Here is a 19,378-nt window from a genome sequence, read left to right as displayed (position 1 = left end):
CGAGGGCTCTTTTAGTTGGTGATCACTTCTTTACTCTTGTGACCTTAATGCGTGATTCAGGGGTGATGTTGTGAGGAGAAATTGGACACAAGTCACTCTTAGGGAGTCAAAGAAAGGATACGTTGAAATGCCAAGTTTTTTAACATACATGTATCATCGAAGGGTTTACTTCTTTGTTCATATGACCCTTAGAAACGAAAAAAAAAAAAAAAAAGGCGTATTAACCCTGTACATCCTAACATCAGTATGCATAATCTCCATACTGTTCTCTAAACATGTCCTAAGGTGCTGACAAGGAGAATTTGTTTAACAATCAAGAGCTTCTTTAGTTGGTGATCACTTCCTTTAGTCTCGTGACCTTAATGTTTGATTAAGGGGTGATTTGGTAAGGAGAAATTAGATACCAGTCACTCTTAGGGGTTAAAGGGTAACAGGTTTACATTTTATTGTTCTATTTTAGCAAAACCACAGTACCAGCAAACTATTATTTTCAGTAGCTACCTTATCATCCATAAAACTTCAACACAGATGAGATCTACATCCCAATTCATAAGCAGAAACTCAAGTATGACTGTTGTAGCATCACAAGCAAAGAATATACATTTCTCCCAGGTATTTGACATCAAAGGAAAAAAAACTTTAAGTACACCAACAAGCCAACCTCAATACAGCATGTAGTAATCAAATATTTAGTGATCCACATGTGGGTGGAACTTTAACAAAGCAGCAATGTCACAAAATCAACATTTATTCTCAATAGCTTTCAACAATATTCCACCCTTGAAAGAGGCTATAGCTGTTAGAATAGTATCAGTGGCTACAAATGAACAACTAAAGCTGTACTGTACAGTGATAAATAACTAAAAAGCACACAAAATTTCCCTTTCAAGCCAAGAAAGAAGAGAATCAAGCATAGAATGTAAATCAATGACCGAGAAAAGATAGCCATAAATTCCTTTCAGAACTTCTTTTCTCTCACATACAGCTAGGGGCATATAGTTTTGTGGTATGTGTAGTACAAGTAACCCTGTGACTAAAAAAGAACTATTTCATTACTTGCACTTTGACTGCATGTCATTGTATAAATGCAGACAGCAGAATATTGACATTGCTATTTTTTTGTGTGGAGAATCCAAGGCAAAAAGTACCACACTATGCTATAATGTTCATATGGGACAACTGTCACGTATCAAATTCACCACTATTGTTCTGTTTTTGCTTGTCATTTTCATTTTCTTGCATTTTCAACTCCTCATCTAGTCGTTCTTTTGCTCTGTATACCTACAGTGAGGTGAAGACAAAAACAGAAATACACTTTACCCTGTTTACTCACATGTACATGTCCAGATATTATTTTTATTTTTCAAATGTTGATGAAGGTGAGGTTGGTTTTTGGCTATTTGTTTGTTTTTTTCCTGTTTGAGTGGTTTAGTTGTTAATGTTGTAGTTCTTTTGGTGCAATCTTAATATCTGTACCTTTGATTGTAGGTAGAATGATCCTCCTGCCTTCTTTTCATTGATTTTGAACAAATGATCATAATTCTGTAAAAATATGTTGAAAATAAAGAAAGATGTTATATGTCTTGTCATGAGCATGGAATTAAAAAAGGGTTGAATCCTCATGATGAATTGAACCTCAGACCTACAGATTCTGCACTCCAATGCTCAACCCAATGAGTTTAAAGATATGCAGTTCACCTGGAAAATCTTAATTGTTTTTTATCAAAGTCTGAACGAAGACAAAGATTAACTGTAGTATACTCTTGAGACAAAAACATAGGTCTACTTTCTTCCGCTTTAGCATGACCAAAACCTTCACAAAACAGAAACAGTCAGCCCAGATGATGAAATTAAGAGTGTACATTTTTAGGGAAAAAAACAGTATCCCCTGTTTCAAAACAATGAAAACTGCTTCAATTAAAAAGAAAAATGAGCACTGCAAAACGTAATATGCTTTTAAGTGTTCTTTCCCTGTTTTCATCTTTTCTCTACCCTTAAGGTGACTCAATTTTCATCACTTGCAATAATTCTGGATTTCAGGTTTCAAAAAGTAATCTTTGAAAGCAGCATTTGACATAGAAGTACATCCTAAAGAAATTAACGGTATTGGTTGGATGGAAACCAGCACCTTTTGAGTTCAGTCTCCGTAAAATACCATAATATACCCCCAACCGCCCCTCCCCTCCCCTCCCCCCCTGATAAGCACACTTTATTACCCTAAGCAGTGCTAGAACATAAAAATCTACAATCCAAATGAACCATGCAAACCACTCAGCTATAAGATCTCTCAAATTTGTCTTCCAAATTGGAAATGTGAGGCAAATATACTGTACCTTTGTAATTAATTCTGAGTTCAGATCTTGAACATTGAGGATCTGTTTAGCTTCCTGTCAATAAATTTTTGATACAACAAAAATATAAATTAAATCCTCATCTCCTTACCATACATGTATGTAAAAAGCTGGTCACCACTTTCAAGAAATCATTGGATGGGTTTATAGACTACATGTAAACAAGATTTTTTCAAGAGGTCTCTCATCTTACAGAGGTGATTTGATTGGCTGGAAAATGTACCACATACTTTGTAACTAAGTTTTTAATTATTTCCTGAAAACTATGACGTATTCATTGAACATACCATGCACAATCCTTTTCAATCAAGAACACATCCAGCATATGAGCAATAGGTCACCCTTTAAACCAAATTTCTCTTTTCAGTAATACTGCTGAATCATCCATTTGTATTATGAGAATAAAGAAACAAAGAGCCAACCTAATAAGCTTTAATTGATAAATGAATTCTCCTTTACACAATTAAAGGACACATAAGTCTAGAAAGGTATGGAGAAAATGGTTACTGATGTTAGGACGTGTAAGGTTAACTTGAGAATTAAAATGACAAAGTTGCAGTACCTCTAAACTCAGTCCCATAACACTGTTTGAGGCTGCTCTTTTAGCACCTTCTTGGGCACCCTTTGATGCTTTCTGAGCTGCAGCTCCACCTGAAAAAAAAGGTAGTAAATGAATACAGCTTCCTCTCATGACAGACACTTATCAAATGAAAGCAAACAGATCTACAACCAGATGAAAAACTTGTAAATGAAACAAGTCTTGTGAATACAACAGTGTGGTCCCTGAAACAAACAGTAGAATTACCCTCTTTCCTACCTCTTTCAATTTACAAAGAATACCAAATCATGAGAATGAGTTAGTGCTGAGCAATTTTAGTCCATAATTACATTGTACACCAGCAGTAAACAAATCATTTAACTGAAATTCCATGAGTGTGCCTTGGATATGAGATGGTAAAAAGCCACCAACAAGTTGTGTAGTGCCGAGTGAGCTGCAGATGTGTAGTGCCAAGTGAGCTGTGTCAAATCTCATATCCAACAAGTGAAAATGGAATAACTGTGTCATTAATTTTTATTGAATCCTGTAACCAACAGTTGGTGTAATGCCATTCCATTTAAGGTGACTAGGAATATAAGCTATATAGTTTTCAGAGTTGAAAATTTAATAATATGTGTTAAACAAGAGTACGATTGCAATCTTAACAATTCCTTTTTTTAATGTAGAATTCTCAGTCAAAATATTTCTGAATATTAAAGGTAGAGCCAACTACCCTCGGTTTTCCGGAATTTTGAGTTTATTTCCGACGCAAAGCTTTTTAACAAAACAATCCCCAAAATCGACTATTTCAAGGGGGGTACATCCACGTTGCTAAAATGACGTTAAAGTGCACATTCATATCAAGAAAGCATGTCTTCGCTCAAAATGCTTCATTATGTCGCGTTAAACCAATATCTATGATACCTTCATGTACTTAATGGGCCAGAAAAAAAGTTATAACAGCATTTAAATAGAGATAGTTATAGAGAAACCGTAAGGTGCGTTTTAAACGACTGCAAATATGGATTTATTGCATCACTTACTTTGAAACTCCTGACGCAGGGCTTGTGCAAACGCTCGTCCGATAACTTGACCCCCGAGAATGATTATTTGGGCAATAAATCTCGCCTGAGAAGAGAGTATGGTTCATTAACCATGAGAGCACAGACTTTAACTCTGGAAATACGAAAAAAACTCACCATTTTTTGAAAGGGATGATCGAACTACTCAATACACGATCATTCCGACATGTTTTTTACGCAATAAGTTCCCAGATTACCGCGGCTCTAATGTAGATTCCAGTCCTTTGCAAGATTCTCAAAGCTGATATTGGCGTGTAAGAACCCGCGAAATGCAATCTTCGCCTCATTCCATCTTAAGGACCGTTCATTTTACCTGATCCCCCGATAAGGCTATGTAATATTCAAATGTTTCTCCTCCCCCCGCTCATAAACACTTAATTGGCAATCAATTCTCTATAGTCCCTCTTTATGCTATGTTAGCGACGACTGATCCCGAGAGGGCGTTGGATATGAGTTGGCAATAAGCAATCTCGTATCCCCTAAGTACAAATGAAATACATGTTTTATTGGATCTCATTAGATCCTAAACTTTTGGACATTTGGGTCTTATTTTCAGCTCCCATCAGATAGTACATAAGCTGACTTGGGATATGAGCTGATAACCGGAGTTGAGTGAACTAACCAGAACACTAGAAATGCAACATTCGGAGTTGAAAATTCAATTGATTTACTTACACCACATACAACCTCTTGCCACACGTTGCATTTCCCACTCAACCCTAATTTTGCAATTACGTATCATCTACGGGAACTTGTTCTGAATTATCAAGAGCTGGTTAACAATTCCACATTTTGTCTCTTCATGAGCTCAACGGGTCGAAAAACTTTCTCGGGCTCGGTTTAAACAACGCTGAAGAAATTTGATAAAAGAACTTCATTTATGCGATTTGACTCGATCACTGTCCTCATCAACCCAGAACTAACATGACGCTGTTAGCCACCGCTTATGTTACCTCTTTGTATTCTTTTTTCCTTTATTTTATTTTGCGTATTAGGTTTTAGATCGTTTACTTCTTTCTGTTATCTTTTGTCTCTTTCTATCAGTTTTGTCGTTAGTGTTTATCTATTTTTGCTTTTTGTTGTTTTTGTTGTTTACTTGTTTTATTTGCCCTCATCGTGTGCATTTCTAAGGGATATGTTCAAGCTTATCTACTGATAGTGCTTCAATATACAATAAATCCGGCATAGTATGAACGGTGAATATTTCATTCGTTTGTAATATTTCATTCGTTTTGTATTGTGGAAAGAAAAATTGCAGGGCGTTTTGAGACTAAAGACTCCCTTTTTCAATTTATTCGGCTCAGTGTAAATGTGTCCGTAAGGTGCTTTAGGAGGAGAATGGTTTCCTGCAAGAAGAGCCAGTTAGCTAGCTGATCGGCATTCAGTCAAGGCATGGTCTCATTTTCATTTCTGTCCATTTTAAGGAGGTATTAAATCCCCTCCAACCTGCCCAGATGATACCATCGTGTGCTGGTGCAATCGGTGTCATATAGTATTTGCCGTTAAGATTTGATCGCATGGAGTCACCATACCACCACGCTCCGTGGTACATTTTTGCACATTCTTCATCAGGGCAGTCACCAGTATTGTGGTCCTTGGTGGAGTAAGGTAAACTATTGTGCCACTTCAAGGAGTCACCTGCTGTTCCTGCAAAGACGATATGGTCAATTTCAGACACATAAGTGTTTAGTAAAGCGGTGAATCCTAAAGGGAGGAGAGATGTAGAGGTGTAGCATTTGAAGCTACCGGTTCCGTCCCAAGCCTCTCGTGGCCTCGCCGCTTGTTTCAAGCGCCAGCAATGTAGGCTAAGGGTCATTCATCCCCTCCCGCCAAAGAATAAACAAGTAAAGAAGGAAATTGCAAGTTGAATTAGAATTGTTAATTTTTATTTTAAGAGGAAAAAGAATCCCCTCTTCCCCTCTTTATTCTTATATAGTTGAATCCCTTGGAGGTATACAATGGAGTTTGTTTCAGTGGCATACATCGTGTACTTTTTCAAAATCTACGGCACATATTTTAAAGCTAAATTTACCCTGCTCCTGATATTAGCTAACGTCATTTAATTCAGTATATACCTGAATACTTTTCAAGGTGAAGCTTGAATGAGTTTTCTTCGCTTGACACCTGAAATCTGTCGTACATGGCGTGCGCTGAGGCTCCATTAAAATCACCCAGATTTACGAGCAAGATAGTCCGTTTCAGGGACGTCAGTCGGTGTATTTTGTCAAGACCGAGCCAAAACTCGCCTGTCAAGTTACCAAATCCAACTCTGTAACTCGCCCAGTCGCGGAAGAAGTCAACCAAGCCATGGAATCGCTTTTGGAAGACAACCCACCCACCACCGTTTGTCTGTTGATCGCAGAAGACTTCAAACTCGTTTTTTCCATCAGGGTTGATTGTGTAGACTCCACTTTGTGTTCTTCCCGCTTGCAACAACTCGTAGCAGTCTGTAAAGCCTATCAAGGAAAAATGAATCATCACAGCAAGAAAAAGAACACACACGATAAAAACTGCTCAAACTATGGCGACTTGTGAAATGAGTTGGAGGATGATTTATGATGATTTGGAAGGAGCTACACTACTGAAAATACATAACAAAACGGGAAACAGTAAAAAAAGTAATAATAGTATGAAAGAAATAGTAATACATCAGCTCAGCTGGTGGGAGAGTTTCAAGGTAATTCAAATAAAAGTGATGTTATTTTTACCAACAAAAAAATTTTAATTTCGCTCGAGGTGGTGTGGCTTTATAACATCGATTGCGGGTAAAAGAAGGTAAATAAACATGAAATCGAAAATATTTCAGTGCTACCTTTATCTTGCACTGCAATTTTGTATGGCACTTTTCCGTTTGCTTCCTGAAAAAGGGAGAAAAACGTGAAGGATGTGAGACTTTTACCGTCTCTTCTGTCGAATTCAGTCATTCAGCGGTCCGTTATTTAGTTTGACATTTCAGCTACACAGTTTACCTCAATAAGACAAAGTTCGTTTTTAATCATTCATTTTATGTATTCCTTCATCTTAGAGGCGGGTAGGAATAGTTTACATGGTCACAGCACCGAAAGGTGATTGGTGATTTCAATCGCCCACTAGAGAGGGAAACTCAATTGTACTGTTGCGCTCTTGTTAATTGTAAAATAAAATTCCTTATAGCAAAACAGGGCACTCTTTGACATACCTTACTGCTGAGTTTTATTCTGTGAAACACATAACCAGTTTGGTACACAAGATGACTCGTATCACACTCGCCAAGATATTTTCCTCCGCTGATCAATTCACATACACTTCCTCTTCCTTCCGTATCTGTCAGCGAGTTGTAGTTATAAGACACGCATGTCTCACTTCGGCTACAAGCTTCTAAACAACTCAGCCAATCTAAGTCGAACAGCGTTTGCGAAATGAGACCCTTAAATGCATGACTGGATATCGAGCGAAACATGAAACAATTCACTGCTTCTAGACCGAAAGAAAATGTTAACACAAGAGACAACACTACTGAAGAATCCATGGCGATAGAGAGTTTTAAAGAGTATCAAAATTTGTTTTTCTAGAGAGAAGTGAAAATTTACTTTAGATGATTTCAACTTCCTTTCACAAAGAGTTTCTTTCGTTTACTAGACACTTTTTGGGGCGCCTAATTAATGTTCTTTAAAGAAAAATATCTTTTGACATGTACTTAACAAGGTGTCACGTACTTTGTGTTGTTTTCATTGGTCCACTGTGAGTCTAGCGCTATTTATCTGTCTTCCGGTCCAATCTGCAAAATATAATGACTGTTTTTCAAGCGCGACATAATCTATGCTTCATTTGGTAAAATAATAGAAGAGCGATTTGAAGCTGTATCCTATAATGACCAGGTAAGATCCACTCAAAAAGGTCTCCTTAGTTATTATTAATTCCAGGGATTCTTTTCTTCGCGTCTAAGTGAAAACTACATTATGTTTCAGAGGAGCGTCGCGTTTTCAATAAAAATTAATTACCTATCCTTTCAAAAGAGTACCGGATGAAAAACAAAAAACACTTCACTCCATGCTAATTTTTAATTTTGGGACTTTTGAGTGACGGCGATATTTATTGTCATCTGATTACTTTTTAAACTGATAAAAAAGAACTTGACACCAAAATTTATCAAAACTACCAAGAAATTAACGTTAACCGTAAAATTTTACAACATTAGTGCTTACTATCTTTGTGTCCTATTGCTTTTTTAAAGTGCTGTTAGTTTGAGTTTTTACTGTTATTAATACTTATTCTGAGATGACTTGACTTGTCACTTCACTACTTCCTTTTTCACCCTTGAATAAACATGACACAAAACCCCTTATAATTAAAAAAAAAAAAAAAAAAAAAAAGAAGAAACAAACGAATAAGTTTTTCAGCCTTTGAAGAAATTTGAATTTTTTTTTTTAAGGTGAAATTCTAATTTGCGTGTCCTTGGTCCTTGATAATTTGCGTGGTATTCTTCATTTTCGAGTTGCTTTCTTGGTGACTCAGTCTTAGGTAACTTTCTGATTTTCATCTCAGTCGTACGTCGGCATCTTCGATGCGCGGCATGAGAATAAAACTGCTGCAACCAGCTTTGTTTGACATTGCATATAGATCAAACTTCGACTCGCTACTTTAAATATTCTCAGGATTCAGGCTTCCGCATAAGAGGAAAAGTCCTTCCCCAAGTTATCGAGTACTTTGTCGAAATTTGCTTCAGGGGGTTTGTTCCTATCCTCCTCGAGGGTTTTTTTCCATCTTCGTCCCTACCACGGAGCATCTTTCAAGAAAATCATGTTTAAGGGAAGGAGGAAGTTTTTAAGGTTAAGACAAGAAAACAAGGCGTCAATGTCATAAATCGTAACTCATTTGCTAGAAAACGGATCCTTTTGTGACGATCCTTTTTTTTTTCGCTGCTGGGGCTATTAACTGGAAACTAATTAAGTAAATGAACAACTTAGGGAAACTACACTCGGGGTACTTGCTTGGCTAACGGGAGGCCAAAAGTCTATCGTTATCATCTTTAGTTCCGGATAATGGGGCAAGTTGTGGCGAATAGACCTTGGACAAACCAAGAGAAACTTTACAGGAGTTGCATTCACTCGTTGTTCATGGTTCACAAGACTCTCGAATGCACAATGGCAATAGAAGTTTTAAGTTATAATTTTTATACTGATTAACAGCCATGCGAACAATATATATTAAGTGAGAAACACTGGGTAAAATGCCAAATTTTAGTGTCATTTAAGTAAAATTAAACAACTATTAAACCCAAAGACAAATTTAAGCCATGTTTACTAAACTTAAACATGACTTAAAAATGTACCTTTGTTTAGGCGAGGTTTAAGCATTCTTAAATGCAAATTAAATCGACATTGAGATTTAAGCTATGTTTAAGTCATTTTAACCGTACTTAAATCCTTTGAAGGATTTAGGGTTACTTTAAACCACCTTAAATCTAACGTTAAACCTATTGGGGAGATTTAAGGTCTAGTTAAAGGAGCCTTAAATACAACATTAAATTTATCATAATATTTATGCCGTGTTTAAGGACCTTAAAAACACATCAAATCTTTTGGTGTACACCAAGTCTACTTTATTGACATAATCTCTCACCAGAACCAGAAACCATACGAGAGCAGCCTCCAGCAACCTTCAATGAATTAATCATAGATTAATATTAATATTATGTATTTAGTAAAGCCACAATATTTCACGCTACTGATTTTATTGCTTTTTCAATTCTTTGGGTAATGAAACTGTGTTTGTTGATTGTGAACAAGAGACTTGATTTCTTGTGTTGGAAACTGTTTCACTAAAGGAAGGTGGTTGCACAGGGAATTTGACTAACCTGAGCAAATAAGGTACATTTCTTCAAAAGCATATAATTTTTAGTATATACCAAACCAGTGGACAGTGTTTTTTGCATGCTCTGATTGGCTACTCAAACTCAGGATAGTACATGCATGTGCTATCCACTTCCCAGCTTAAGCTGAAGTGTGAAAAACTTTTTTTTGCAGTGTTCTGAGATATAAATTTATAATTCTTTTATCTCACTGGTTTGGTATATACTTCACAGCTCATTAAATATCCACCACCACTAAGGGGAATAATATTTATTGTTAAATATATTAAAAACAACAACGACATGTGAATGTAGATTGATGTTAATAACTGGCTGGTAAAATAATGGCACGGCGTGGAATAGGGCAAACTGCCATGAGTTTTACATTGTCAAGAGTTAAATAAGCTCCAGCAAAAAGACTGTGTATCCTATAAACAGGCAAAAAGTAGCTTGATGCTCTAGGTTCAAAGTTATTTGCGTCCCACACACAAAGGGTAATAAAACTTCCCAAGCATTGGTTTTGCTGAACAAGGAAACCGGGGTTTCTGAGCATGAAGTAAACAGCTCTGAACTGCAAACGTCACCAGACATCTCTAACTGAACGTTGAAAAGCGCGCGTTTGTATCGAGGACGCGGTATGTCTCGTCCCCAGAGTGAGGCCGAGATCCTTATGCGCATGACAAATACCGTATGAACGCCAATCAAATGTCCAAAACTATAATCGCGGGATATTTGATCTTTCACTGTCGTTCGTTCACTCGGTCGAGTTTCGTTTCGTTGCGGGCACGTGTTTGGATTCTTCCTCGGTAGGATGATGGCTGCAAACGATCCAGTTCAAGAGAGACAGCTTGTTCTTATGGAAAGAATGAGTAGAAGGATTGATTCGATTCTCGAAGGGCAAAAGAAACTAGAAGATACGAATGCAGTCCTTCGGCAAGAAAATGCAAAGCTGAAGAACCAACTTGCGAGTCTGGAAGGGCAGGCAAAGAAGAAAGGCAACAAACGTTCTAAAAGCTCTCGCAGAGAATCAAATGTTGTGATTCCAAATGACTTAAGGGTAAATATTCTTTAATTACTTTAAGGATATAAATTTTTTCAACTTTAGTACCGTTAAGTTGTGTTTGAGAGTTTCAGTTGCGGTGTATCAGAAGCATAAAACGTGTCTTCAAAGACACCGCCATTCCGCCATCACGCGTGTTCTGTGTTAACTTAAAGCACAATATGTGTAGATGTTGGTTCTAGTGCTTATCACAAAGTTGGAACATCCTTGTGCTGAATTCTTGTGCCTATTTTGCAAGCATTTAGCAAAAATACTGTTTACCCAGTTTAAAATTCCACTGTGTACTGTTTACCCAAAAACCCTGCTGACCCTGATTAAAGAAATAAACAAGTTTGTGGTTTGAATTGACTTTTGACATATGATGTTCTTCCATATTATCTTCCAGAAACGGTTTCGGTTCATCTACAAAAAGATGGTAGAAAAAAAAGTGACACAAGGTTTCATCATTGATGAGGAGTATGTTATTTTTTTACCATACATAAGATGATGTATTTAAATAGCAAGGCACTAAGAGAGATGGCATGCAAGATATTAGAATTAAAACTTTACCACCAAGAACTAAATATCTCTCTGACCAGCTTCTTCTAAGGGACTGTTAGTTATCTGTTTTGAGGCCAGTGTTTAGAGTCTGGGGCCAGTGTAAAATATTCAAATTGGGAGTAGGAGGTGGTAAACTTTTAGAATCTGTTATTTCAACTATTATGTTGCTGATAGATTAATACATGCAAATTTTTGTTTTGAGAAATCTTTTCCCTCCAGGAACCAGAAATCCTAATGTCAGTTTGAAGGTGTAAAAAGCATGTAGCTTCTGCACTGTACAAGCAGTGATTAGAAAATTGTCCCTCTTGTATAACTGCTTTACTTGAATTATTATTTCCTTTTTTGGCTGAATAATAATAATAATATTATTATAACTGCCTCTGGCTATTGTTTAAAACAAAAATAACATTCTCATTTTTATTACAGTCCACAGTCAGAAAGAAACTAGAGTATTTTTACAAAAGTGAAAGAAGTACTGAAAAAAGAGCATGGAGGAGAAAGCTGCCCATGGACTGACTTACAAATGGAAGGTATTACATTACAGGAATCAAGTTTTAATGTTGTGTGCAAGTTAGAACAAGAAACATTTACCTTGTGCAAAATCAAACAAATTTTCTGAAATATGTTGGACAGAAAACTTAAAAACTGAGAGGGAAAACACAATATTACCATCATTAATTCTTTTAATTAATATATATCCATAAGCTGATGTTACATATACACATAGACTTGTCATTGTATTGTAATTTTAGGATATCATGCAGCGATAATAATTATTGTTTTTAACTCAACAGCTCAGTTTTATCGGTACTTCAAAACAACTAAAGAAAGAGAGCAGAGGATAAGAAAAGGGAAAAATGAAGAGCATAAAGAAAAGTGCAAAAGGAGCAGGCGTTTGCTAAATGTAAGGACTAGCTAAGTTGTCTTGCTTTTGCCATGCTAAACCTATATTCAAGAATAAATTTTCAAGATAGTGTGGCTGAAGCATGGCTTCTGAATCAAACGTTTCAATTCAGTTTGACAACAAGTGTTGTTTAATACTGTGGCAAATTTGTGCATGGCATTGTACCACAATACAATGTGGGATAATATACAGCAACAAAAAATGAAACAATGCCATGCACAAATTTGTCATACACTGTAAGTAGGACTGGTATGTTTACAACTGGTGTACAAATACACATTAATTAGGAAAGTCAACCTTGCTGGTAGTTAACCAAATAACATGGGTTTGCTTTAATTTAGTACTGTTTTGTAGCATGAATTTTTTCTGGGAGTTCTATTTATTGCTGATTGTTATTTTCATATTTTATATCTTTTGTGGGATATCATTTTGAGTTAGAAAAGTATTTCTATTTGACAATAAATTATATGTTTCATAGATATAATTTGGTCTGGTTATTAACTAAATAATGACTAAATTGTTGCTTTTTGTTCCATTAGAAACTGGAAAGGCGTCAGTCATCCTATGAGATGCTACAAGCTTCTATGACACCAAAAGAAAAACAGTATTATAGTGAAATCCTTTACATTGATTATATGAGTAGCAAAGAATCAGATTATGAGGAGCAAGAAGATTTCATTACTGGTGAAAAAGAAAAGAAACTGGCAAGATATGTAACCAAGAAGCTATCATGGGAAAGAACAAGCTTGACAAATGCAAAAGCCAGGCTAGACAGAACCTACAAAAATAATTTGACCCCCCATGCCAGGGCAATGGCTAAGCCAAGGAGTGTTAGTGGCATGTCGGAGAGGCCTGCACCTGCTGGCCCACTTTGGGCTGTCAGGCAGATAAACAAAGAGTCGTGATTGAAAAAATACTTAACACTTTTTTTACTTTTTATTCATTTATTTATCATGTATTTAATGGCAAACTGAAGTAATTGTTTTGTTAGAACAAATTATTGTCATCTAGATCACAGGGATAGTTTCTTCCAAGTATTGTTAAATTTATTGACTTATGATGGGGAAAATTTGTTCCTGTCAAGCATAAATAAGCTAGGTATGTGTGACATTTTAACCCTTTAACTCCCAAGATCTGATTGGTAACTATCCTCTCTAGCTGCTACATATTTCCCTGTAACTTAGTTATGAGAATCTGGTGTGATATCAAGACAAAGACCTATACCTGATAAGTTTGAGAATTCTCATTATCTCTTTGCTGGATAAGTTCAAGATATTTTAGGGAGAAGTTACTTGTTAATCACTCCTGGGAGTTAAAGGGTTAATTACAAATAGGCAGTAGCTTTAAGAATGTGTACCAGTGAATTTAAAATAAAAGAAACTTGAAACATATATTGTTTAGTGTGATATGTGACCTGGTGGGTGGCAGTTTAGTAATGAAACAACAAAACAATAATATTTCACTGATTTCACAAATTTGATTCAAAACTAAAATAAGCAACAAATTTTGAGCAGATTAATTTGCATTAAATGGTACTTTGACAACATTAAATGTTTGAGCTCTGTTTACTTCAATTAAACAGTACTTAAACATACAGGAATGTTTTGGACACATTTAATGTGCACTTAAACCTGCATTAAGTTTTAGCCTTAAGATAGTATAAGCCAGGTTTAAGTCCAACTTAAATCTAGGTATAAGTGACTTAAACATCAACTTAAACTTATTAAACCTGAGTTTAAGACAGGATTAATCCATGTTTAAGGACACCTAAATATATCTTTTCTCCATGTGAAAACAGTAAACATCACTCACGAGTACAAATCATCAACGGTAAAAATCAATATTTACCAATACGTGTTTCAGTTGTGCTATCGAAAGCTGTAGAAAGTTCGGCAAAGAAATGAAAGTTTTTGAGGTATTTTGTAATTAAATTGTGATTTTCGTCCTTTTTTTAAATTTACGAATTCAGATAAGCCTTCCATTGGTACGTGCTTAGATTGTCTACTGACCTTGCCTTAGAACCAGTTGTCGATCATTTAAGACATTCTTGCGGAAGTGTTTGGGTTATTTTTTTATTGGCGAAAAATTTTTATTCCTCCATGTTCTCAGTATTGGTCAGCATCCTCACTCATGCCTATACCGATAACGAATACATGTTTATGTACTCTGGGGTTCGCAGTAAGAGAGTCGATCAGAGGTAAAGAGAGTCAACCAGAGTTAATCAAAGATAGGAATAGTGTCGAACAGAGTCGACCAGTCAGTCAGAATTTAAGGACAAGAACAATGATCGAAGTAAATTGCTGTAAGTACACAATTATTAAAGAAGACCGGAAAGAACAACTCAAGAGTCCGTGGTGCCTTTTATTAAGCGTGCTACACCCAGCAGTTTGTTTCCCCTTAGAGACGTGCCAACTTCTATAAGACTTTTTCTTTCTACAATCAACGACTCTCTGCCGGCGTCGACAATTGATCTAAATACAGAAACTGATGCTCATCCATAATCATTTTACTAACGATCTAAAAATGAATCGATTACCATCTTCCAGCACTTTCGCTGCTGAGGCTTACACCATAAATGATAAAATCTCTAACTCTCGCAATTGGACTTAAATTTCGAGACTATTGCGATGTCAAACTCACAATAAACTTTGCGCATGGAGACAAATTAATCGGTAGATTTTACTCCATATTTTTTTTTTTCAAACGACAACTTACACTTCCCTTGTATAAGCATCACCCAAATACTTTTCCTTTCTAGTGAGTTGAAGTGTTTGCCCCGTGCATGGCGATCCCAGAAATCTGTGCGCAAACACAAAGATCCGACTATTGGCAACTCATTTATTTCTAGATCATTTTCGTTGCATCGAATTCTAGAGGTCGTATTTATGTATAAGACCTTTACTTCTATGTCCTAAATGTTTGCATGTATTTCTTAGGATTATTGAACATTATTATATAATTAAACTGTCCTCTCTTGAAAGTTGTGATGTGCGACAGCAATCGATTTCCCGATTAAGCGATTTCATTCTTATTTCCTGCTCTAGACTGGCGGAACATAACCTTCAGATCATTTTTCCGTCAAAGAGAGAAAGCCCTGAAATTCATTGAAACTCACAGTTAACGATCGGAGCAAAACTTTGTCTGCATATCGAGCTGTAATAAGCTTACATCTATCACAATCAGCGCGACGAAAACATTTACTGACTGTCGGCTTTTAGCGCGACGCGCTCCGTTTCCTGTCTATTACGGTGAGACAATGCTAGTTTGACACAAAGGACTTAATTGCCCGTTCGTGGTTTTAAAATATACAATTTGCTATTGTTTTCCACCTGCACGTGGCGGTGTAAAGTTCATCCTTCATTGTCTCAGCAAACATGATATTTTGTCGAGTTCCATACCTTCTACTTACCAATGCTGATCCAACTAAGGCAACGCTGTGTGTTCGGTTTAATTTGCGAGATAACAGTTTAACGAGAAAATCTAAGATGAAGTTCACAATTTTCAAAGTTTTTTTCTTTGGAGTATTTTTGTCTGAGGTGCTAGGAACGAAGAATCTGAGGGATAACACAAAATCTCTGCTGAAAAAATGCCCAGAGAGTCAATGCCTGGTAAGAGAAATACGAGAGTGCTTGAATGTAAGGTATCGCCTGAAATCTCGTAAGTGGTTCGGTTTGGTTTCATACAAGTCATCTCGAACTTCTTGTAACGCGCAAATTATGCTACCTTAAATAAAATCTGAATGTGACAGTAATTTACTGCGAACAGTAAACCCAGATTTCTCAAGCAACACCAAACATGAGAAACATATCTGAATCTTTATCAGCAAACGTCTCAATCAATTAATTGAGTTCGTGTTTCTGTTATGAACAGTCATGTAGTGAATTTTCGCCCCAAAGTAATTTAATATCATGTTTCAATTTTTTGTGTGCCATCACAAAGAAGAGTATCATGCTAAATGGCGAATACTCGAACGTTCTCTACCTGTCCCTAACTGGATATGACGATGAATTTTGTCTATTCAAACGACTTTCTTTGCTTCTTTGGTTTTACATCTTGTTGATAATGTTTGCCTATTGAACGTTTTAAGACTGAAGCCATTGTTTGTCTCTCTGGAAGCAAACCCAGGGGAAAGGGAAATTCAGGTAAGAGATGACATAAACTTTAGCCTATAAACAATGTACAAAGACCACAAAAGGAGGAAACTAGGTTTACAGTAAGTTAATGTCAAGGAGATGTTCACTTCTACATGTGCGTATGCTATTTTTGCTGCTTGTGTCTTACAGTAGAAGCTGTTCTTCAAATTCAATACAAGAAAAACTTAAAACCCATACAAACGCGTTGAAACGTGTATGATGTGGAAAATTACTCTCAAAAATGAATGCGTCCAATGCACCTCCACAAGCGTGTATGTTTATATTTTCACAGTCTGTGCAAAAAAAGCTTCGGAAGGTGCGCACGTGTAGCACAAAAACACTTCGCTCCTATGGAATTCAAGAGCCTGCACATTTGGTTTTCTTTACCTGATAAGCGATTGATAAGCGACTGATTTTCAGATACTTTATTTACAAGCGTTATGCACTCACCATTCGTCGCTTTCTTGATTGAAGCGACGCGGCGCACAAACTCTTGATACTCTTCAAAATCGTCAGGGCTTGATTTAAACCAGCAGGGTCATAAGCCCTATCATTAATGTCACCCTCCATCGAGGCCTGAAATCCGAATAATCAGACCACGAAATTGAATTGCTCTCATTTGACTTACTATCCGCCGTATTTACTTTGCTGAGTGTGCACACGCGTGACGTATCAGGTCACATGGTCAAATTCGAAGCTTTTAAGGCGAATAACTCACGAAGCTGTATTTAGGAAAGTTTTCAGAGCGAAAAAAGGCACGATGATGTGTCACCTGAGGCCTTAAGACAGTATTCCGAAAAAGCGAAAATTAGCTGTCAGTTGCCTTTTTTAAAATTCTTAAGTATGACCAAGCTATGGAAGATGTTCCATACGCAATCAATTCAAAACTTGTCACTGATGCACCTTTATCAATAAGCGAACATACAAACAAATAAAGGAAAGATACACATCACTTTCAAAATACTTAGTCGATAGCCTTATGAAAAGAGTGCAGAATACTCATGAGAGTGTTGCATAAAGATCCCTTTAACCTCAGTCTTCTTTTTAAATATCTTTTTCTACAGGCAATAGCGACAGATTGAAAGTTTTGGAAGACGAGGTTAGTAGTCACTACTAGATAACTAAAATTCCTTTTAAGTTGCGTCGCTACACCTTCCAAAATATTTGAGAACTAGAGCATAAGAAGTTTGAGACATTCTGCATTTTTTAGTCGGAAATCTATGAATAGGCTCAAAACCTTCTCTTCAATTCTCAAGTTACAATTTCGACCTTTGAGCATATAAGAAAAAAACCTCCTTGTCGGTACGTGGCTCGGTTCCACTTAGCGTTCCAGATTAGCTTTTATAGTGATTTCATCAAACGTTTTACTTTTCACTCGCTTTTTAGCTTTTATTCAAAGTTTTGTAGGGAGGTGCGCATGGCGAAAAAGTTTGCTTAAATGCTATTGTTAAATTTATGCTGACATGATGGTAGAAGGCAAAAGGAGCCACGACAAAAAACGCCTTGAGTATATTTTATGTATTTCAAGCAGTAAATTAGCAAATTAAACTTCTAGATCCATAGAATTTGTTATCTTATTTTCCGTTGTGTTTTTATTAAAGTTCGTTGCTTCTCTGAATCCTGCCAGGTCGAAAAACTGAAAGGTTTACTTCAGAAGGCAGGAAAACCTAACGGCTTCGCCTTGCTCGACAGTACCGGCCATCTGCCCCAGAAACTCCTCGTGGCGGGTTACGACAAATACTCCATGTACGACTTGGGGTGGCAGGCTCTTCATATGGCGGCTGCCGCTGCCTGCAGGGGGAGCACAAGTTCAGGGGGGACTGGTTGTTGTGAAAACGCTGTTCTCGTACGAAACACGGCTAACAGGAAGAGCTGCACTCAGATCTGTGGTCAGACTTCATATAAAAACTGTGATGCAGAGGTGTCCATTCATGGCAAAACAGGAAAAGCCACTAAGGCTGGTGAAAGGATTGGGGCTTTCTACAACTATAGCTGTAGTCACTCGTCTAACGGAGGGAGTGAAGTGTCAGGCTCCACTACTGATATCAATCGCTTTCCTAAAGGTTACCCCTACTACAGCTTTTGCTGTTGCCGAAAGTAGAATAAAACGGTAAATCAGAAAAAGAAACGTCTCTCCCAGATTTTAGTTTCTCTAAAAAACGAATTGAGTTTCAGTGTGAGAAATGCATTTGTAGTATTTTCAATAAAAAGACGTTAATCAGTTCTGTTTTAGATGCGTTTGCTGTCTTTCCTGTTGTTTTTCCCTCTTTTAGTTCCTATTTCGAGAAAGCTCGTTAGCTTGTCGCAGGAAAAGGACATCTTTAAGGACAAAAATGCACATTACAGTCTTGTAGGGTTATCTGGGTGTCTGATGATCAAAGAATTTTAATAAGTTAAATAAATAAGTAAATTCATGAAACCTGCGATTAATCGTCTTTACAGTGGCGTTTTCTAAGATTCCCTGAAATCCTAAGGTCAAGGAACCGTGACCACAAAACTACACACAGTACCTTTCGGGGTTGACGCGCGCACTTTTACGTCCTACAACCTTTCTTAAAACAGCAGTATGGCTTAATGAATTCGCCATTAGTTAAAATGGAACCCGATCTGGAGCGCGTAAGTTAACTTTGACGTTATGCTGTATGGTTATACAAGAGATGATTTCAGTTCTCGCTTCAGTTATCCCCTCTTCAGATAATTATTGCAAGGTCGATCTCGTTATTTTTCATTACTTCGTCGTTCAATTGAAAAATAAAAAAATGATAAATTGAAAAAATCCTGAAAGGTTAAGTTTCCGACTCAGTGCGTGTAGAGGAACCAAATATTACTCGCCAAGAGATTGCCATTCGAACAAGTTTATGCTGATACATAGTAATTCAATACAAATTTTCCATCTAAATTGTTTCTAAACCTGATTTTCAGAATCCTTGCTATCGGTGC

At 36.8% G+C, this 19,378-nt stretch overlaps 4 protein-coding genes across 6 annotated transcripts; 2 read left to right on the top strand and 2 right to left on the bottom strand.

Annotated features, from left to right (window-relative positions):
- Positions 1 to 730: 730 nt before the first annotated feature.
- On the bottom strand, positions 731 to 4,150 carry LOC113679520 (mitochondrial import inner membrane translocase subunit TIM16). The gene is made up of 6 exons (XM_027196492.2): positions 4,089 to 4,150; positions 3,933 to 4,017; positions 2,914 to 3,002; positions 2,334 to 2,387; positions 1,477 to 1,542; positions 731 to 1,281 (listed from the first exon to the last, which is right to left on the bottom strand). The coding sequence occupies exons 1-6, from the start codon at positions 4,089 to 4,091 to the stop codon at positions 1,183 to 1,185; spliced, it is 396 nt and encodes a 131-aa protein (XP_027052293.1). The 5' UTR covers positions 4,092 to 4,150; the 3' UTR covers positions 731 to 1,182.
- A 468-nt stretch (positions 4,151 to 4,618) lies between these two features.
- Positions 4,619 to 8,122, bottom strand: LOC113679519 (ficolin-2). The gene is made up of 4 exons (XM_027196490.2): positions 7,150 to 8,122; positions 6,784 to 6,829; positions 6,047 to 6,427; positions 4,619 to 5,618 (listed from the first exon to the last, which is right to left on the bottom strand). Exons 1-4 carry the CDS (start codon positions 7,477 to 7,479, stop codon positions 5,353 to 5,355), a joined length of 1,023 nt encoding a protein of 340 aa, XP_027052291.2. The 5' UTR covers positions 7,480 to 8,122; the 3' UTR covers positions 4,619 to 5,352.
- A 1,041-nt stretch (positions 8,123 to 9,163) lies between these two features.
- LOC149035605 (uncharacterized) lies at positions 9,164 to 13,696 on the top strand. 3 transcript variants are annotated; one of them, XR_016182365.1, is made up of 6 exons: positions 9,164 to 9,820; positions 10,612 to 10,858; positions 11,247 to 11,317; positions 11,828 to 11,931; positions 12,196 to 12,305; positions 12,845 to 13,696. XR_016182365.1 is itself a non-coding variant. In XM_089191769.1 (5 exons), exons 3-5 carry the CDS (start codon positions 11,925 to 11,927, stop codon positions 13,208 to 13,210), a joined length of 483 nt encoding a protein of 160 aa, XP_089047895.1. In that variant the 5' UTR covers positions 9,164 to 9,820; positions 10,612 to 11,317; positions 11,828 to 11,924; the 3' UTR covers positions 13,211 to 13,696. The 3 variants fall into 3 exon arrangements, 2 of the variants coding, with proteins under 2 accessions (XP_089047895.1, XP_089047894.1); XM_089191769.1 differs by having other exon boundaries at positions 10,612 to 11,317; XM_089191768.1 differs by lacking the exons at positions 9,164 to 9,820; positions 10,612 to 10,858; positions 11,247 to 11,317; positions 11,828 to 11,931 and adding an exon at positions 11,944 to 11,971.
- A 2,015-nt stretch (positions 13,697 to 15,711) lies between these two features.
- LOC113679518 (uncharacterized) lies at positions 15,712 to 18,670 on the top strand. Its single transcript, XM_027196489.2, has 4 exons — positions 15,712 to 15,913; positions 16,393 to 16,447; positions 17,503 to 17,537; positions 18,066 to 18,670. The coding sequence occupies exons 1-4, from the start codon at positions 15,791 to 15,793 to the stop codon at positions 18,537 to 18,539; spliced, it is 687 nt and encodes a 228-aa protein (XP_027052290.2). The 5' UTR covers positions 15,712 to 15,790; the 3' UTR covers positions 18,540 to 18,670.
- The last annotated feature ends 708 nt before the right edge of the window (positions 18,671 to 19,378 follow it).

The sequence above is a fragment of the Pocillopora damicornis genome, chromosome 13 (assembly GCF_964200805.1).
Source record: "Pocillopora damicornis chromosome 13, jaPocDami1.2, whole genome shotgun sequence".
Classification (NCBI taxonomy): Eukaryota; Metazoa; Cnidaria; class Anthozoa; order Scleractinia; family Pocilloporidae; genus Pocillopora; species Pocillopora damicornis.
This window is presented reverse-complemented; position numbering and strand designations above follow the sequence as displayed.